This window comes from Odontesthes bonariensis, chromosome 3, assembly GCF_027942865.1.
Source record: "Odontesthes bonariensis isolate fOdoBon6 chromosome 3, fOdoBon6.hap1, whole genome shotgun sequence".
In the NCBI taxonomy this organism is placed as follows: Eukaryota; Metazoa; Chordata; class Actinopteri; order Atheriniformes; family Atherinopsidae; genus Odontesthes; species Odontesthes bonariensis.
The window spans coordinates 25,669,218-25,688,205 of NC_134508.1; the positions used below are offsets into that span (position 1 = coordinate 25,669,218).

General features: G+C 39.3%; 1 protein-coding gene across 4 annotated transcripts in view; it reads left to right on the top strand.

Moving 5' to 3' along the window:
* sema3fa (sema domain, immunoglobulin domain (Ig), short basic domain, secreted, (semaphorin) 3Fa) overlaps window positions 1–13,428 on the top strand; it is a 51,325-nt gene extending 37,897 nt beyond the window's left edge. For 2 of the 4 annotated variants that reach the window (XM_075461240.1, XM_075461242.1), the window contains 11 exons: window positions 1,746–1,885; window positions 3,052–3,166; window positions 6,975–7,044; window positions 7,784–7,928; window positions 8,049–8,271; window positions 8,484–8,572; window positions 8,705–8,746; window positions 9,587–9,744; window positions 10,037–10,104; window positions 10,200–10,342; window positions 11,223–13,428. In XM_075461240.1, coding sequence (XP_075317355.1) covers window positions 1,746–1,885; window positions 3,052–3,166; window positions 6,975–7,044; window positions 7,784–7,928; window positions 8,049–8,271; window positions 8,484–8,572; window positions 8,705–8,746; window positions 9,587–9,744; window positions 10,037–10,104; window positions 10,200–10,342; window positions 11,223–11,651 — 1,622 coding nt within the window. In that variant the 3' untranslated portion in view covers window positions 11,652–13,428. The remainder of the gene's footprint in view (window positions 1–1,745; window positions 1,886–3,051; window positions 3,167–6,974; window positions 7,045–7,783; window positions 7,929–8,048; window positions 8,272–8,483; window positions 8,573–8,704; window positions 8,747–9,586; window positions 9,745–10,036; window positions 10,105–10,199; window positions 10,343–11,222) is intronic. The other 2 variants (XM_075461241.1, XM_075461244.1) reach the window with 1 other exon arrangement.
* Window positions 13,429–18,988: the final 5,560 nt, after the last annotated feature.

The window sequence follows — 18,988 nt, forward strand, 5'->3', positions numbered from 1 at the left end:
TCCCCATTTGGGACCCTGATCTTTCACAGTAGGGATGGGCTCTCTGTGCTGTGAAGCCAGTGGTTACCCAGTAGATCAGCCAGTGGGAGTGCACTAGGATGTCACTGTCACTTGTCAAATGTATGTATTTTCTCTTTAATCACATTAGGTGAAATGGAAACAGAACTGAAGAGCTCTTTTGTTTCTTAGCATTGTTCTTTAGGTTTACTGCTTTTGTAGAGGCTTAAAGGATAATATTCACTTTTCAGTTTTTCTTTTTAAAAGCAATTGTCAGGTAGTCATGTGTAAACTGCAACAGATTTTCCTTGATACACCTTTTAGAAGATCCACACCCCTCGTTCTGTGTGCAAATTTCATGGTTCAGCAGTTTTATGACAAAATCACCAATTTGTGTTATCACCACCTCTCCAGTCCTTTCCAAAGAAACTTTCTCCAGGAAACCACACAGATTCAATTTCACACTAAACCTTCTCCTGTAACTATGGAACATACCTATTTGATATGTTACCTGAACATTAACGGTGCGTTCAGACATGACGCGGCGCGAATTTTTCGCGCGACGTGATTACATACAAAGTCAATGCAAAGACGCGAATGATGCGAATACCGCCGCACGAATGACAAGACGCGAATTCGCGCAAGTTCAGAAAATCCAACTTTGGCGAAATATTCGCGTCACGACAGCCTATCAGCATTGAGATTCTGGACGACAGTGACGTCATGCGTCCCGGGATCTTTTTAATTGATTTATCTGCCACTCACCGGAGACAGATGGACAGGCGCTCCGCAGCTGAAATGGAGCGCCTGTAGTTGGTGTCCTGCCGAGAGATCACGGCACCGATCCTCCCGAGCAGGTCATCAAACTGGGTCCTGGTGAGCCTGAAATACCGCTTGGAAGCGGCCGTCATCCTGACGCAACTCCTGGAGAAGGCGGTGAAATTCTCCGAGCTGAGTGCACCTCCGGATGATGTCACTGACCCAGACACGACGGCGTGTGCGTTTCCGACGAATCTCGGACTGCCACAGCAGGTACGAGGACGCGATGGTACTTATATCAGCCATGGTTGATGAGAGAATGAAATGGAGGGATTGGCGCCAAATAGCCCCTTGAGCGAAAATTCGCTCGTTGTTTACTCGCGCAAATAAAGCGAGTAAATTCAACTACACCCGCGGCAAAACTTGCGTGAGTAACGCAACTCGAAAATTCGCGCCGCGTCCGGTCTGAACGCACCCTAAGGGGATTTTTAAAAGATCATTTCTTCCTGAATGTGGGCTATGTACTTTGTCCTTCATGGCATGTGATTATTGCTGTTTTTGGGCCATTTGTCAGCTATATTATGCAAAAACAACCATTTTGTGACCATTATCAGAAAACATTGTATTGGGGTGGAGCATTGGCAAAAGAGGAACCTATTAAATGTTGTATGTGGCTCTGGATCGCTTTCTTTAAAACTGAAAGATGGGGAATTGCCTTGGCAAATATATGCATCCTCTGAGTGCCCCTGTTGTTCACTCTAGCAACGTATTAAGATTAGATCTTTTTAATATTCAGTATGAACAGGAAGAATGAATACAGCTACCAAAAACTGTTTTAAGGTACATGTGAGCATGTTCATTTTGAATTGAAGCCCCAGCTCTCTGGATGTCTTTATAAAGTTAATTTCAAGTCACATTTGAATTAAATCACATTTGAACAATTAGCCTGTGTGAAAATATGATGCATGCTTTTTATTTTTTCTCTACAGATCCCACTTTTGTCCATGCACACCTCATCCCAGACAGTGCTGAGAAGAATGATGACAAGCTCTACTTCTTCTTTCGAGAGAAAGCCTCTGAGATGGGCCAGAGTCCCATGAGTCAGTCTAGAATTGGGCGAATCTGCTTGGTGAGTTATCTCACCAGTTAGCAAAGCTCATGTTGATAATCACCAGAGACAGGTTTATTTGTCTCTATCTTAGTTAGTTACAGTCTTTGTCATGTTCTTGTTTTTTCTGTCTTTGAGACCCAGAAGAAAAGTCTGCTGTAGCGAGCAGAGTTTGGAAAGTATTAAACTTTAACACACACACCAGTTACAAGTCAGAAAACAAAACACTTGAAGTTTGTCTGAACAGCTATGTTTGAAAATACATTCTGTTCTAAATTTTTCTTGTGAGTTCACACATGCAAAGACATCCCTTCAAAACCAGAGCTGTGTTTTATCATATTCAAAATGGTGATGCTTTGGTCGAAACTGCAAAACCTTCGATTCGTGATCTTAGAAAAATCCTTTCAAGACAAGACTAACTCTTGGCTAGATACATCCTTAAAGTATGCAACTCAAAATAAATATAATGAAAAAGATGAAATGCCCACAGTTATGCAAGGTAATTGGTGTGAAAGTATTTTTAGTGCTCTGATATAAACGCTAACATTAACACCCTTACATGAGCACAGTGGATTATTCTCATTATTAAATGTGTCCTTTATATCCCTCAGTTAAATACAATATTGCTGCATCAAAAGTTTGTAGTGTTGTATGTTTTGGACTTATTGCAGAGATAAGGTGATGTACTAATAGAAAGACATATAAAATAGAATCTGTAATGTTTTTCATGCGTGACAAAAGTTAATCTATGTAATTTCTTGGCGATAACAGACGTGCTCAATGTTGTGTACACCCAAAGTCCACAAAAAAATATGAAAAACAAAATGCTTTCTTGGACTTCATTACAGAAGGTAATAATTCATACAAAATCTGCTTCTTCAAGCACCAAAAATCATCTGGACTGTTTTGAACTCTAACCCACAAATCTTTACTCCCAAGGCTTGACTCTTTACTCTTGACTCTTGTAGCAGCAGTTGGCTGACCTCTTATGCAGATTGGTCAGGCTGAAACACAGAACTAATCTTTATTCATATAGGCCAAGTGACAACAGTCTCTCTTCAGTTAGTTTGGCCACCTGTTTCGAACAGCTGTTAGTCGCATATTGTTTGAGTCTTCCCTTTTAAGTGATTTTTTTTGATAATTTGGAGGTTGATTTTTATTTTTTTTCTTATATATTTGCCTTACAGAATGACGATGGTGGACACTGCTGTCTGGTAAACAAGTGGAGTACATTTCTGAAAGCTCGTCTCATCTGCTCAGTGCCTGGAGCTGACGGCATCGAGACACACTTTGATGAACTAAGTGAGTTCAATTATTATTTCTCCCTTGTAGGATTCTCCCACCACTACCGACCCTAGCCGAGTATCTGTAATGCATTCCGTCATCTCTCTCTGTTGTGTCCTTTGTGAACCACCTGTTGTCCACTTACACTCTCCGAATTTGAACTCCAAAACTGTGCACATTGTAAAACATATCAGGCAAATATAGCTTTTTTCTCCTCTCAAAAGACAAACTGCAACTGGCATATTACGGATCGATTTCCACAACTCGGGGATTTTGTAATGGATCTGCTGGGAGTTGGTGTGAAGCACATAATGAACATGTCTGTGACCTCACAGAAAAAGCTGGCAGATGGAAAGTGAGCATTCATAAATGACCGTGTAACCGCGAGTACTCAAAACAAGGCACTGCAGATGGACCCCATGTTGACAGACTCAGTATCAACAACTTTATCATTTGTAGAGCTCTCTTCACATTTGCTTTGCATAGTTTCACCATGATGTTAATCCACATTTACTCAGATTTTGCTGCAGCGTGTGTGGGCCAGCAGCTTACTGTACCATAGGGACACATATCCAGCTGTATTCGGCACGTCTCTTCTTATGTAAAGCAATGTGAGGAAGAACCCAGGGAAGCTGCAGCTTTAGATTAAGTTATCACTGACTCGTACAGTACATGTTAATCTTGACATGTGTACTGCTTTGAACATTGACATGGCTCTTGCACACAATGTACAATTCTAAAATCTTGCCACTGCCCCCCCTCCATCTTTTTTTTATTTTGAGCACTGTCAATGTCTCTCTCTGTGGATCATATCAGCCCTTCTGTCATTCACATGACTGACAGGATTAAGTAGAGATATGTTGCATCCCTGAAATTATAATGACAGGTGGTATGAGTATATATTTTTTTATATTTGGACTACTTTCACATGGTTTTTAAGAAATCTTTGTTGCCATTTGTAGTGTCTCTGGAAATATAACTCATATTTCTCTTACACAAAAGCGATACAATGATCTTGTCAGCCATACTTTATTTCCGAAAATCAGAAATGGTCCAAATCTGATGTTTATCATTGTAATGAGTGTCTCTGCAGATACTTGCTCTTGAGCCTCCTGCTCCAAATATTAAGCATTTTTTCCAGCTTTACCACAGGAATAAAAGGGATAAAAGGTCAGTAGACCAATCTTAAAAACAGATTATACCTTTTGAAATCTGTCAAGACTTTAAATAAGAACTTGATTACCTTGAGAAAGACCGATTTGCAGATCAGTTCTTCTTCTCCCTCTCTGCTGTGCTTCAGCTTTGCCTCCAAAGTCCCTCTCTGCAGAGGAGGCTGTCGTGTTTTAGAAGCTAGTAACTATAATAACTTTAGAAGTGGCAATGATTGACACCAGTGATTTACTCAGGCCCGGTGGATACTTGTAGCAAGACAAAATAAAAATATTTTTTAAGCACACTTCTTCAACTGCTAAGATGTATGAGCAATCCCTGGATAATGGTATTAAACAACATTAATCATGCGTTAAAAACAGCTATGAGCTGAATCTATAGAAACATCTACTACTCGTGCTGTGATGAGGTTTTCCAAATGTTTGTTATGCATCGAGAGCACTCAGTGCTTTGACAGAAAAGCACTCAGCTGTCAGTGTCGCTATACTTTTAGTAGTCTCTGCACAGGGCAGCAGGTCAGTTGTAGCCTCAGTGCAGATGAGCACTTGTGGTGAGGTCATTTGTGAGTCCTGAGGTGCTATGTAACATCCCACAGCACTGTGGTCGTTCTTCCCACAAACCACAGACAGTCTGGTAGAAATGTACTCCGTCTCCAACCTTGCTGGTACTGGTGGAGCCCAGCAGAGGCATCAGAGTGGTTGTATGAGGACTCGAGGGAGAGAGGAGAGTAGATTCGGATGGCTAACAGATGAGAAAGCGTTCAGTATTTTGCCGAGGGAGAAGAGGAACATAAAGGCAGAGAGACACACAGATGCAAAAGAGATGGAAATGTCTGCCAGACAAAAACAAGAATGAATTTATGGCCCATGAAGTTTTACTGCCTTTTCTGGAATTTAATTATGGACTGAAACATTGTTTCAGTTGGTTTTTTTTGTCACTGTAGTCTGAAAAATTCCAAATCCTCTGTACTGCTCATAAAAAAAACAGCTGCTTTTTCTTGTTGCTTGTTTTTTTTTAAATTTGATTTTAAATTTTTCCCTGTCATTTTTTTCAACTAAACGTTTCAACTACACACACATTTTTCACTTAGTATCAAGAAGATGATTATATAAAATCTGTAGTCATAAAGAGATTTTCTTCCCTCCAATGACTATTTACTGACTGAATAATTCCCATTTTCTGTTGTTTTAACTTTCCTTAACACCTTTTTAATACAACTCTATGAGTTATAATGCATATAGCAGTTAGAAATGTGTTTATCTGCAAATGTGATGCATAGAGTGCCTGAAAGACTCTGTCTGATCTGACACTTCAGAAACAAAAGTCAGAATGATGAAACTTGTTCCAGTTTTCTGCTGATTTATTTCTCCCTCCTTCTATAGCCAGAAGGTCTCTCAAACTGGCGTCAGATGGGTTATGAATTTCTACTTTGTTTGCCAAAAGTTAATTTTTGCTTTAGTGAGCAGCCATTACCTGTCATTTTCATAGCTTGGCATGTGTGTAGATTTTTTTTTTCTTTTCAGAAAAGATTCAAAACCCATGATCAAAAGGGAGCTTGTTTATTTTGAAACTTTGCAGAGTCAGAAATTATGTTTTTATGCCAGCTATTTGAATTGAGGCTTAATCCTGTTTATCTATTGCATGCTGGTTAAAGCCAAAGGCACAAAGATCAAATTGTGTGTTATTACATTTCTCCCTCAATTTTACATGCACAATTGTGCTTTGTTGTTTTTCCAGGTTCATTCAGATGATATTTGAGAGATAAATCTGAGCTTTACATCCTATTGTTATGTCAGATTCACGCCTTGCTTTTAGCTTGATAACTATGAAAAAGATCTCAAGTTATAAAAGAGAGGATCGGATTCCATGCCTATTCTCTGTACTGAGGCTTTCTAAAGACTTAACACTTGGCAATTATTATCCTAACTGTTCAAGGCCTTTTCAAAAAAGTGCTCCGAGCTCTTTTCACCAGTTTCCCATTGATGAGAAGTATTAAATGCACCTACGTGTACTCAGCCTGACTACCTTAGATTTATATCAGTTTTCCTCCTTGTTGTTTTTTCTTGCACATTTTTCTCATGAAACCATCAGAGGATACTCAGGGTTCACCATTGCCTCAGCCCTTCAGTCACAAAATGCATATGGCTCCTATTAAAACCATGTTTCACCAGACATCTCTATTTCACTTCTATTCCCTGCTGAGACTCTGGCACTGTAGTTTCAGCTTTGGAAGAGTTTGGATTCAGGATCTCATTGAGGCTCTGGCAACCACAATTCATGGGGAGCTCCCTCACGAAGGAAGCAAAAAGTCACAATTAGGCTTACTTGGGTTGGAACCATCATAAAATCTTGGGATCATTTAGTATGAGACACTAATATTTTCTTTTGAGTTGTTTCTATGAGAGAACGCTTTCTCCTCTAAACTTTTCAGTTAATATTATTTGAATAGTCGGAGGCATAAAGAGGTCAAATTCAGTACCACACAAAACCAACAAAGAGCAGGAGTGTAAGAGTATAATACGTACTTTTGCCTCTGATACTAAAACTGCAGAAATCCTGCTTGTAATTAGATAGTTCTCTCCAATGTTGTCAGTCCATTGCTTTTCTTGGTTTATAACCGCACTTACTTACAAAAGATTCTGTCATTATCTATTAGGAGACGTCTATATACAGCCAACTCAAGATACCAAGAATCCAGTCATCTATGGAGTCTTCTCGGTTTCAGGGTGAGTGGGTGATGGCTTTCTCAAACTTTCTAACCTTAGTTTGAATGTGAATGTATTTTGGTTTCTCATTTTCACTCAATCTGAAATTGTCTGCCGTCTCTGATGTTGAAATGCCGTATGGCCTGTCATGTTCAGGCTACAAAGACGAGACAGAAAGTGAATGTGCAGCACAGAGGGAGACACAGACCTCTGAGAGGCAGACTGAGCCGTTAGTCTCTGACACAGCTGGTCAAGTTTGATGGCAGGTTGTCATTCGACACACAGGATTAAAATTCAAGACATGTAAAGTGAGATTCTGTTGGCACACAAGTCGGAAGAGGTGTGCACAGAGTCATAATAAACATGTCCTGATTAATGTATTTCAGAAAGAAATATTGTTATTGTTCCCATCCTCAGCATAGGCATCACACACGTTTAAACCCAGCTGATAAAAACACATGTGGTGCTAATGACAGGGGCCTATGACAGGAGTTGCAAACATACTACACCCACCACACAGCAGCAAGAGCCTGTACTCTGGCGATTCTCTGCTGCATGTGGGTGTTTGTATGTCAGTGTGTCAGACAGCTTGACTCTACTTGAGTCAGTAAAAGATTGCGTTTGTGCATCATAATGTTTTTTGTGTTCCTGTTAGAGGCCATGGAGAGCCCTCACAGTTATTATTTCTGGGAGTGAGTTAATCTGAATCCTCTGCCAAATCCTATTATGTGTTCACCTGTTTTCATTTGCCCTCCTCCAGATCTGTGTTTAAAGGCTCAGCAGTCTGTGTCTATTCCATGGCTGACATCCGTATGGTCTTCAATGGGCCGTTTGCCCACAAGGAAGGGCCCAACTACCAATGGGTGGCATACAGTGGGAAGATCCCCTACCCTCGGCCTGGCACAGTGAGTTAAAAAAAAAAGACATAAAATCACTACTACTGACGCCTTGTTTTTGACCACAGACTTATTTTGAAAAATTGCACAGGAGCAGGTGTGACTTTCAAATTTCCAATCTGTTCATAGTGTCCTGGAGGCACTTTCACCCCCAACATGAAATCCACAAAGGATTATCCAGACGAGGTTATCAACTTCATGAGAAACCACCCCACTATGTTCAATGCTGTATACCCGGTACACAAGCGCCCCCTGGTGGTCAGAACCAATGTGGACTATGAGTTCACCACAATTGCTGTTGACCAAGTGAGAGCTGCTGACGGGAGCTATGAGGTGCTCTTCCTGGGCACAGGTCAGTGGTATTTCCATATCTCTGTACAGTCCACTATCTTGGCTCTGGCTAGGAGGTTACCATACACGTTAAATAACTGTCCTATTAAATTTGAAATGGTGACACGGTTCATCAAAGCAATTCTATGATGGTTTTACACTAAAAAGGAATTAAGTGCACCCTGATGAACCGAATCGAGAAAGCTGAAGCTTCTTTTCTCTGTGGTATTTCAGATCGGGGGACAGTTCAAAAAGTCATTGTCCTACCAAGAGATGACTTACAGACAGAGGAACTGGTGTTAGAGGAGGTGGAAGTGTTCAAGGTCAGTATTGTAGTATTGGTTCAATCCTCCTGTTTTTGTCCTGAATGTATTTTTCATTTATCTGTGACAGAAAAATATCACTATCATTATTCCGTGGCTGCTCATGTAAAGGTGTTTACTGTATCTCGACAGGTTCCCACCCCAATCACCACGATGAAGATTTCATCGAAACGAGTAAGTTACTTTGCATTGGATTAGAGTGATTCAGCTATATTACTAACGATCAGACTTCTGAATCATGTTGCATATAGTTTGTAAGTCCAATAAGAAAACTTGGGCAATTTAGGTTAGACATCAATTAATAAAAAATAAAAAAAACAGGGTATTGATTTAGATATTATTGTAATTTCCTGCAACAAATAACTCATGTTCAGTTGTAAGTTTAGAATAGAGCACACTGGGCCTCATTCACAAAAATCGAATTTTTTTCTAAAATATGTTCTTAAGAAAGGTGTCGAGGACAATCAGTAGATAAAGTAAGTCCCTTAAAAGTCCTGATTTGAAAAGGTGGAAAAAAAAATCAAAAATGCCCACAAAGAAAACACCACTGGTGTTGAGGCATCAGTGAATATGTGTAAGCAGGTTAATTTTTAGCCATATAAATATAGTTATCGCTTCACTAAGTCTTGGATGACATGCTTCCAACATTTTGATGTGAATTTGAAAGTGTTAGTTTAATGTTTATTTATTCTGAAAAGACTATAATGGTTTCTAATATATAGGTATTATTGAAGAACCGCATACGTTATCCAAATATTATTTTGATTTAATTCCTGTAGGAAACAGTAGATTTAAAGCAAATGCGACAAAAAATGGACGCATCTTTTCACATGGACACATTAGCACTCGACTGTGCTCATGCGTGTGTGCAGATTTTGTTCTGACCCAAGAACAAACCATGTGAGAATATTAATGAAAAGGGTATAAATGGGTTTTAAGAAGAATTTCCTTCTTTTGTTTAGCTTTTTTAATTGTTGTTTTTTCTGTCGATTTATTTTATTTTATTTTTTCTAGCAACAATTGTATGTAGGATCCGTCTTGGGTGTGACCCACCTGGCTCTCCACCGCTGTGATGTTTATGGTGAGGCCTGCGCTGATTGCTGTCTGGCTCGGGACCCGTACTGTGCCTGGGATGGAAAATCCTGCTCCAGATACTCTGCCTCACAGAAGAGGTTAGGATCAAGACAACATAGATGGACATTCATGGCTTCATACAGTCTGATTATGTATTGGGAATGCACTGATTGTGAAATATTGACATTGGGCCCTGCCATCTGTTGATATTCTCCTATTTTCCAGTCGACTGATTTTCATCAACAAGCTGATTATTGGCCAATACCTATGTTAGGCCGATATATCTGTGCATCCCTAGTAATTCGGTGGATTTCTTGTGTTGGCACATGATACTTTAAAATTTGTAGAAATTGAGTTTTTCATTTTTGGCTGTTGATCTGATCCCTATAGACGGAGCCGCCGACAGGATGTGAAGTATGGAAACCCAATCCGCCAGTGCCGAGGCTATAACTCTAACAGTGCGTACCGCTTTGTAATACGACTATAGAGTACACACACATAGTTTTACCAAAATGAAAGTATTACAGACTGTGCTGCAAATATTGTTTTATAGCCAATAAGAATACTCTGGAGACGGTTCAGTACGGGGTGGAAGGAAGCACTACGTTCTTGGAGTGCCAGGCTCGGTCTCCTCATGTGTCTCTGAAGTGGCATCTACAAAAGGAAAACAGCGACAGGAGGAAAGAGGTGAGCATGGCACGTAACAGAGTACGTTTACTTAACTACTTAAGTCTATTATTGATGTACTTAGTATATACTTGAGTATCGTACAAGTGCCTAGTTGTTGAATTGTTCTATATAAACAAATTTACCTTGCCTTGCCTATCTCTATTTCATGCTACTTTTTGCTTCCCCACTGCAGTCTACTCCACTAAATTAATTTGACATTTTTAGTTATTTTACATTCAATATTAGGACTTCAGACAATGGATAATAAAGCAAACATTTAATACACAACACATTATCAGAATAAACTGGTGCTGTCCAACCTTTTTGACTTGATGTCTTAGAAAAAGTAGTGTGTTGTTGGTGTTACATGTCAGATGTCTCTAAGCATTAAACAGCTTTACCAAAGCATTTTGTTTATTCATTTTTCAAATGTAAGATTCCAGATGGTTTCATTTGAAGTGGTATTTCAAATGATGCAATATCTCACTGAAGATTGTTGAAACTGAAAACAGATTTATGTGTCAGAACTTGCCCTGGATGTAGAACTGTATAAAAAGAGTTCTAACCAGCTCCACTTCCAGCAACTTCAACAGTAACATGATGCAAAAACACACATGTTTCAGTATTAGTAATCTATTGATCTTCTGTATAACAACACATCAGTCAAAGTCACAACTTGAACTTTTGATACTTCAACTACATTTGGTTTCTAATACCTTTGTACTTTTACTTAAGTAAACTTTTTCACGCAGGAGTTTTACTGGTAATTGTGTTTTTATACGCCTTTATTTGTATTCTTACTTGAGTGAAGCAGTTAGGTTTCAATAGTCAGTTTCTTTGTGCACAAATTCATAGCAAAGGTGTACTTTTATTTAAAATTTTGAAAATGCTCTCTCGTTCCTTCTAGATTCGCTCAGAGGGCCGCATCCTAAAAACAGATGAAGGCCTTCTGATCCGCTCACTGCAGTCTTCTGACAGCGGCATCTACCAGTGCACATCCACAGAGAAAAACTTCAAGCACACTTTAGTGAAACTGCAGCTCGTGGTCCTCTCCAGTCGCACAGTCAACAACGTGTTGGTGGAGACAGGCAGCCCGGCCCTCCCAGCACTTCAGTCCAGTGCCTGGACTCCAAGTGCCGGTCAGTATAAGGATCTGCTAACCATCCTCAGCCAGCCAGAGATGGGGCTGATCAATCAGTACTGCCAGGATTACTGGCAGCTCGGAGATGGCACCCTTGGGGACAGCAAAGCCAAGAGCCTGAAGGAGCTGAAAGAACAGAAGAAACCTCGCAACCGCCGGCATCATGACGAGGAAACGACTCCAGCTGAGACATGAGGAGCTCGATATACCAGCTGTCATATTCAAACTCCAGCCCTGCCTACCTTTTCACACAACCTTCCAAACAGTACAACCCTCCATTTAGGGGGAATGACTCCAGTCAGATGATAGATTATCATAAAGGACAAGGCAACAGGAAGCATCAAACAGTTTCTATGTGACTGTTGGAAAAAATACACAATATTTATTGTAGGTTGTAAAAAGTAATTCTTTCTACCTATCTAGAAAACATGTTTTTTTGTGTATAGATAAATCTGTGCAAAATATTGTTGTTATAATATTATTGTTAGTGTTATTGTTTATTACAATGTGTTATTATGTTGAGAATATCATTATGTTTGGTGTTTTTTAAACAGCAACAGTAACCTAGGACTTTAAGAGCATCCACACATGGACAAGGACCGATGAACATAACTGTAAAAGGTGACCGTGTTGGATCATTTGACTGCTGGCAGTATTCAGTATCTAAGCTAAAATTCTTTCTTTAACTTCCCTAAACTTCCTCCATCTACTGCATACCAGACAGTTCCTTTTTTCTTTTAAACTGCAAAATATAAGCAGTAAGATGGCATTTGATAGAATGTGTGAGGAAAGTAGAAATGCCCAAAGACTGCAGCTGTGACTACATGTTGCAGTGAAGCTATCACATAAAATGAAAGTCCCTCTGTGGGAAGTAAGACGTCGTTCCTTCCTTGATGGGGTCCAGTCTGGCCTCAAGTGAAGATGTTGCATCACTCATTCATATTCTTCCATAATCAGTTGCTGCCAAGTGTTTTGTTGGTACTGTATGTGAATATCACATCTCAATGTTGTGTTCTTAACAAACGTGATCTTTGTGATAAGCTGTTTTCTGGGGAAAAGGTTCTTTTAATGACACAAAAACTGAAAACATAACATTGCCTTCTCTTTTCTCTCTGTGGAGATAAGATATTCCAGCAGGCAGCTATATGTGAGTTTGTGACAGTGATTGAAATATATATTAGACAAAGCACCTTTTGTTGCCAAATTGGTGATTTTAATAAATCTTATAGTAAATATTTCTCATGTATCTGTGGCATATTACATAGTATGTCCAAATAAGGCAGATGAATTTTTGTTTTGTTTTGCATTCCTACCATTTTCATGTAAATATTTGTAAAAGCTAACCATATATTCTGACTACATAAATGTGCAGATTTGCAGTACTTGGGAATTATGATTGGTGCTGTACGTACTGTATCATCTGGTTAACAACAGAGCTTTGACAACTATTTCTTGTACTGGTACAGAGCCATCTTTCTGCTCTGTTATTGGTGCCACAGACTTCATACAAACCTGGAGAACCGAGTAGCTTCTGTACAGTTAAACAATGTCAAAGGTTCAACCACTAACAAGCTGATCACCACCAAGCTTGAAGAGAAAACCATACCACAGTTTTCAGTAGATGGATTTTCAATGTGCATGGCATGTACAGTGTAAGTATGTGGTATTTGTCTAAAATGCAATGTTGCTGTGGATGTCGGTGAATGTCTTTCTTGTTGTGGGAATATGGATCCTTTTTATGATGACAAATGCTGAAAGATTGTGATTTTATTTTCGCTCTCGTTCTCAAAAAAAAGTTGAAAACAAGTTTGCATATTTCAAACATGCATCTGTTTTCTCCGTTTGGCAGATTATTAGGGTAATGTATGATATGCACAATTGGTGTTAATGTAATGACTTGTAAAAATGACTATCTTTTCTTCCTCATCAATGTTGCTAACTAATAAATTAAAGCTCTATATTTTATAATAAACCGTGTTCTCCTTTCTTTGCCTTTGCCCAGCACAGTATGCAGGATACACTAGTTTAAAGAAAAGTTGTATTTTCAAAGCCTTCATTCAGCACAATGAAAAATCACTCACGCTGCAGGATGTGCTGATATTTCTGTGATGAGATTTGAAGTGCGAGTTGCAGAGATGCTCCTCCCTACAAATAAGGGCATATGAAGTCTGGTGCCTGGAAAAGAACCTAAAGTCATCAGCACAATGTCTTAAGAAATCTCCAGGACTTCATGATATCTGTCCACAGTAAGAATTTTTTTTTATAATAATTGTGTAAAACTATTAAGAGCTGGGGTGCATTCTGAACATTAACATAGACTCAAAGTGTGAGTGTATCAGGCCCTTAATTGGTGAATGGGAGAACACAACATTGTAGTCCAGGCAAAGTAGCATTTTACGACGAACTAATTGTAAAAGAAGTTTTTTCAGCTTATATCATTTCTATGAGGTGTCCAGAACAACATACTAAAAGTCCTAAGAAATCCTAGTTGGGGAAATATGTTATATTCTCATGAATCTGAGATGTATGCCAATACGGCCAGGCAACAATACACCTCAATGGGGCTGTTTTTTCCCCTTACTCCTATCAAAATGAAACTGTACACAATGAAAGTACCCATGAACAGTAACATTTTTTGTATTACAAGTTTCTTTGAAAATAAATTGTAATATGCAAATTAGCTATTCACTAATCGATAATGCCCAAAATACACCCCAATGGGGCTATTTTTTTCCTTTACTCCTATCAAAATGAAACTTTACACAATGAAAGTACCCATGAATAGTAAAATTTTTTTGTATTACAAGTTTCTTTGAAAATAAATTGTAATATGCAAATGAGCTATACACTAATCGAATATGCCCAAAATACATCCAAATAGGCCTAATTTTTTCTTTTACTCCTACCACAATAAAAGTTCACACAATGAAAGTGTACATGAAAAGTAAAACATTTTGTATTAGAGGTTTCTTTGAAAATGAATTTGAATATGCACATGAGCTCCACCCTTATACTAATTTCCACAGGCAGAAACACCATTCATGTATGACAAATACATCGGCCCAATCTTCATCCAATCATCCTACTGCCAATGGGTGATGGCAATGCTGCTCTTAGACTGGTCTCTAACCTGAAAACTGCCTGGCTTGGTAGTACCTGCCAGGGGTATAACCCCCGCCGGTATAGTCTTCAGTGTCACGGAGGCACACAAGCCTCCCCACCACAACAAGGTAGCAACAACAGGGGAGGGTTTTTTTTTTGGTTTTTCTAGATTTTTTTATTTACTTATTTTTTATTAGTTTTTTTCTTATTCATCTGATAAATCAGGCAACTGTGAGTTTGTGCAGCTAGTACCACGACATTCTCCGCAAATGGTAGTGCAAGGGAGTCCATGTCTTCTGCATGTGCATTTCTTTGTGCTGCAGTCTTTCCTGCAACTACAGCGGACTACATTGAGTATCTCTGGTGGTGCCGCAGGCTGATCTGTCATTATTGGCGTAAATCTCCCATCCAAAACATACCACCCCCAGTCTTTTGGGTTCATATGTTCACTTTCCCCTTTCCACTCCATTATCTGGTAAAAGACCCGAAGACTGTGGAACTTTGCAGCTGTTGATGTTGGAGGGAGAGTTTGAGGTTCCACTGGAGACGAGTTCTGAGTGGCTTTCTCACAGAATCGCCTGTATCTCAGCATATCCAGTGATTCGTCTTTTTCGCCCCCATACAGTGATACCAGAACTTTCTCACCTGCTGCAATAATGATGCCTTTTCCCACATGTTCCTGTGACTGGCTGAACACCTTAGCTTGTTCAAGAAAGCTAGTGTCATTCTTGACTTTTTTCAGTGCCATTCCCTTTCCTATGCCAAAAAGACGAGATGTAGAATCATAGCCTAAAATGGCATGGATAAAGAGGAGATTGTCACACACCTTGGGACCAAGTAACTCCTTCATTTGCTTTATGCACCATATCCGTCTTGTTTTTGTTGCTTTCTTTGGTTCTGGTGCCAGAAACAGCTCCTGTGCATTCAGATCAGCATGATGCAACAAGAGTACTAACAAGTCTGTGTCATCACCTACTAAGACTGTGTCTTTTGTTCTGGCATTGTGTAAAGTTTCATTTTGATAGGAGTAAAGGAAAAAAATAGCCCCATTGGGGTGTATTTTGGGCATATTCGATTAGTGTATAGCTAATTTGCATATTACAATTTATTTTCAAAGAAACTTGTAATACAAAAAATGTTACTGTTCATGGGTACTTTCATTGTGTAAAGTTTCATTTTGATAGGACTAAGGGGAAAAAATAATCCCATTGGGGTGTATTGTTGCTTGGCCCTACTGGCACGGATTGATGAAAATTTAACATATTTCCTCAACTGTGATTTCTTAGGACTTTTAGTATGTTGTTCTGGACACCCCATAGAAATGATTTATGCTGAAAAAAAATCTTTTACAATTAGTTCCATTTTTGGCTCAAAAATTAGTTACTTTGCCTGGACTATTGTGGCACATTTCAGTTTGATCGTCTGAATGTTTCACTAAACTTTTAAGAAAAATAATCAATTGAAAGAAGGGACAAAAGTTTAATTCTATTTTATGTAATTTTATTTACTTGATTCTTTCTTTGTTTTTTTTATTATTCTATTTATTAATTTATATATTTGTTTAACTTGCCAAAATGCATGATTTATGTGGAGTGGAAAAAGGCACAACTCACACAAAATCACAGTGACCTCATCTCAGTTATTAATCATTTTGGAGGGACCATCTTGGTTTGGGGTTGCTCTGCTTCTTTAGAGCCTGTATGCCCTGTAATCATTGAGGGGAGCCATGAACTCGGATTTTTCCAAGAGTATACAATATAAGGGCAATAGGTAAATGACCTGAGGTTTTAGAGAGTTTGTATGATACAAAAAGATGATCACCTTAAGCACACAAATAAATCAATCAGAGCTTGAAGAAGAAGAAAATCTATGTTTTGGAAGGGCTAAGTCTTGGCCTTGGCCTTAACCTACTTCAGATATTGTGACATGACCTGAAAAGGTCTGTCCAGTCAAGATATCCTAGAAATATTGACGAACTTGACCTTGTCATGGTTGCCAGAATCTCATAAGTAGCTACAGGAAAACTTTGAGGTTCTTGCTGCAGGGGGCGATTTGATAAGTTGATCAATTCTGTTAGATCTGTTACTTCTTCCAGTGTGTCCTTTGAGTGTTTATTCTTACTGTTTAAAAAGGACTTTAAACATACTGATCTGTTTGTGTACTAGCTTATTTAGATTGTGTTTGTCTATAGTTATGGCGTAGATGAGTAAGAGTCCAGTTCCAGACCAATCCTGGGGTCCGTTTCACGTAGCAGGTTCAACCAACTCTGAGTCTATTCCTGATCTCTGAGTTGATCTACTCTGAGATAGAAAACCCTGAGTTTTCGGTTCCAGAAACGCTGATTTGAGTGAGGTTAATCAACTCTGAGTAAGTTCACCTTGAGTTTAGCGCGTGCACCACAACTTTAAAAAGCCAGCATCAATGGAGCCCCGATTCGACGAGTCGCCTTGGCAACGGGGAAGAGGAGGGGCTTTTTTCACCAACCTCGAATTGGAAATCTTAATGCGCTCATACGGCGAGTTTCAATACGTTTTTAGAAATAAGTGCAACACCGTTGCAGCAGCAAAAGTGTAAATTTAAATGTAGTCCTTTGCAACCACAATAATATTACAGGGAAACTGCTTGAATGGTAGCCCATTCATTTATTTCATTTAGGTGCAATCTCGCGGGGGAGAAGCGCTCTTGGCAGCAGTTTAAGATGAAATATAAAAACATTGTTCAAACAGGTGAGACCTCGGCATGGAGGTACCTCATTTTCATCATGTTTTACACTGTAAAATAAATATTAAGTGGCTATTTGACTGTGCAGTTATTTTATTCCCAACATAATGCTGTTTTCACACACATAAACTATGTCTTCTCATCTATACCATCCATCCATCCATTATCTATACACCGCTGAATCCGTCAGTCGGGTCGCGGGGGGGCTGGAGCCTATCCCAGCGGTCAATGGGCAAGAGGCGGGGTACACCCTGGACAGGCCGCCAGTCCATCACAGGGCCACACAGAGACAAACGAGACAAACAACCATACACACTCACAGTCACTCAGAAGGACAATTTAGAGTCATCATCTATATCGTGTTCTGTTAAATAATTAAGCCTATTTAAACTAACACAGACTTCTACTGAGCCAACGGAAAGAAGGCAGATGCCCGTAACACGGGTGGTGCCCAGCACCGCCACCTCTAACGGGAGGCCGGTGGCTGAGGGAATCCACCCCCAAGACACGAGTGCCTTTATAAAATATAATAGGCCTATATAGCCTATGTCTTTTTTAAGCCTATTCATACAAATATTTATTTGTCTTTTATCTTTTTTTTCTTTTGTCCCAACACATTCTGATGGTGCCGCTCAAAAAGATAATTGTCTGTAAATGCAAAAATCTATGCGCGGTCTGTAACCATCTCCGACGAATATTTATTTTTCTGCGCAATAATGCTGCACCTTCATCCACGGTATGGTTGTCAAAAGGACATGTTCGTGAAAAAAGTAATCTCCTACTGTGCCTAATGGACTTCTAGAAGTAGAAGAACTCGCTCTGCTGACTGAATGAATGAGGAAATCAAATGGCGTGTGTTGCTGAAAGAGGGCGGAGACAGAAAGAAACTCAAGGTTTCTTGAATAAAACCTGGTCTTGACCAGGTTAGGTTCAGAGAGTCTGTTACTCCGGTAACTGACCGTGAGGTTAAGTTACCTCTCTTTGTGAAACAGGCTAGAGTTACCCCTCTTTCTCGGGGTTGAGTTACCTCCCTTTGTGAAACGGAAAACTCAGAGTTTCCCTCATTTCAGGGTTAACCTACTCAGAGTTTTCACTAAACCTGCTACGTGAAACGGACCTCTGATCATTCCAAATGATTCATAAACTTTCACTCACACTGCATTGCTGTCTGACAGATCAATGCACTGATTTCAGTGCTCCATGTGTTACTTAACTGCAGTGGTGGAGAACTAATTCACCTGAAAAGAGCAATCCAATGCAGAACAGGAACTCCAAGTAAAGATGGAAAACTGCCTTATTCATCTTATTCTGTTTATCTTACTGTTGTGGTTGTTCAAAACTGACTAACTTTTTTTAACAGTTTTGTGTGGTGCCCAGTTCTTTAACTTATATTTATGTTATGATATTTGGTGATTACTTTTACATGTATTTGTGGCACAGAGGGTGATTAAAAATTTAGTACAAAATGACCAAAATGAAATATTTTGGATTAGAGGCATAAAGAGACCGACGAACACGTACCTCAAATAACATATCAACAAATTACAATCACACTCAAGCAGCAGTGTTCATCCATGGCTGATCTGCAGTAGTTTATTTATTCACAGAAGTGACTCATCAGTCAGCTTCTCAAAAGAGCAAGTTAGATTTAACGCGATGATAGATTTGATTTGTACTTTTCTGAACAGAAGTGCTTTACAAGCAAGAAG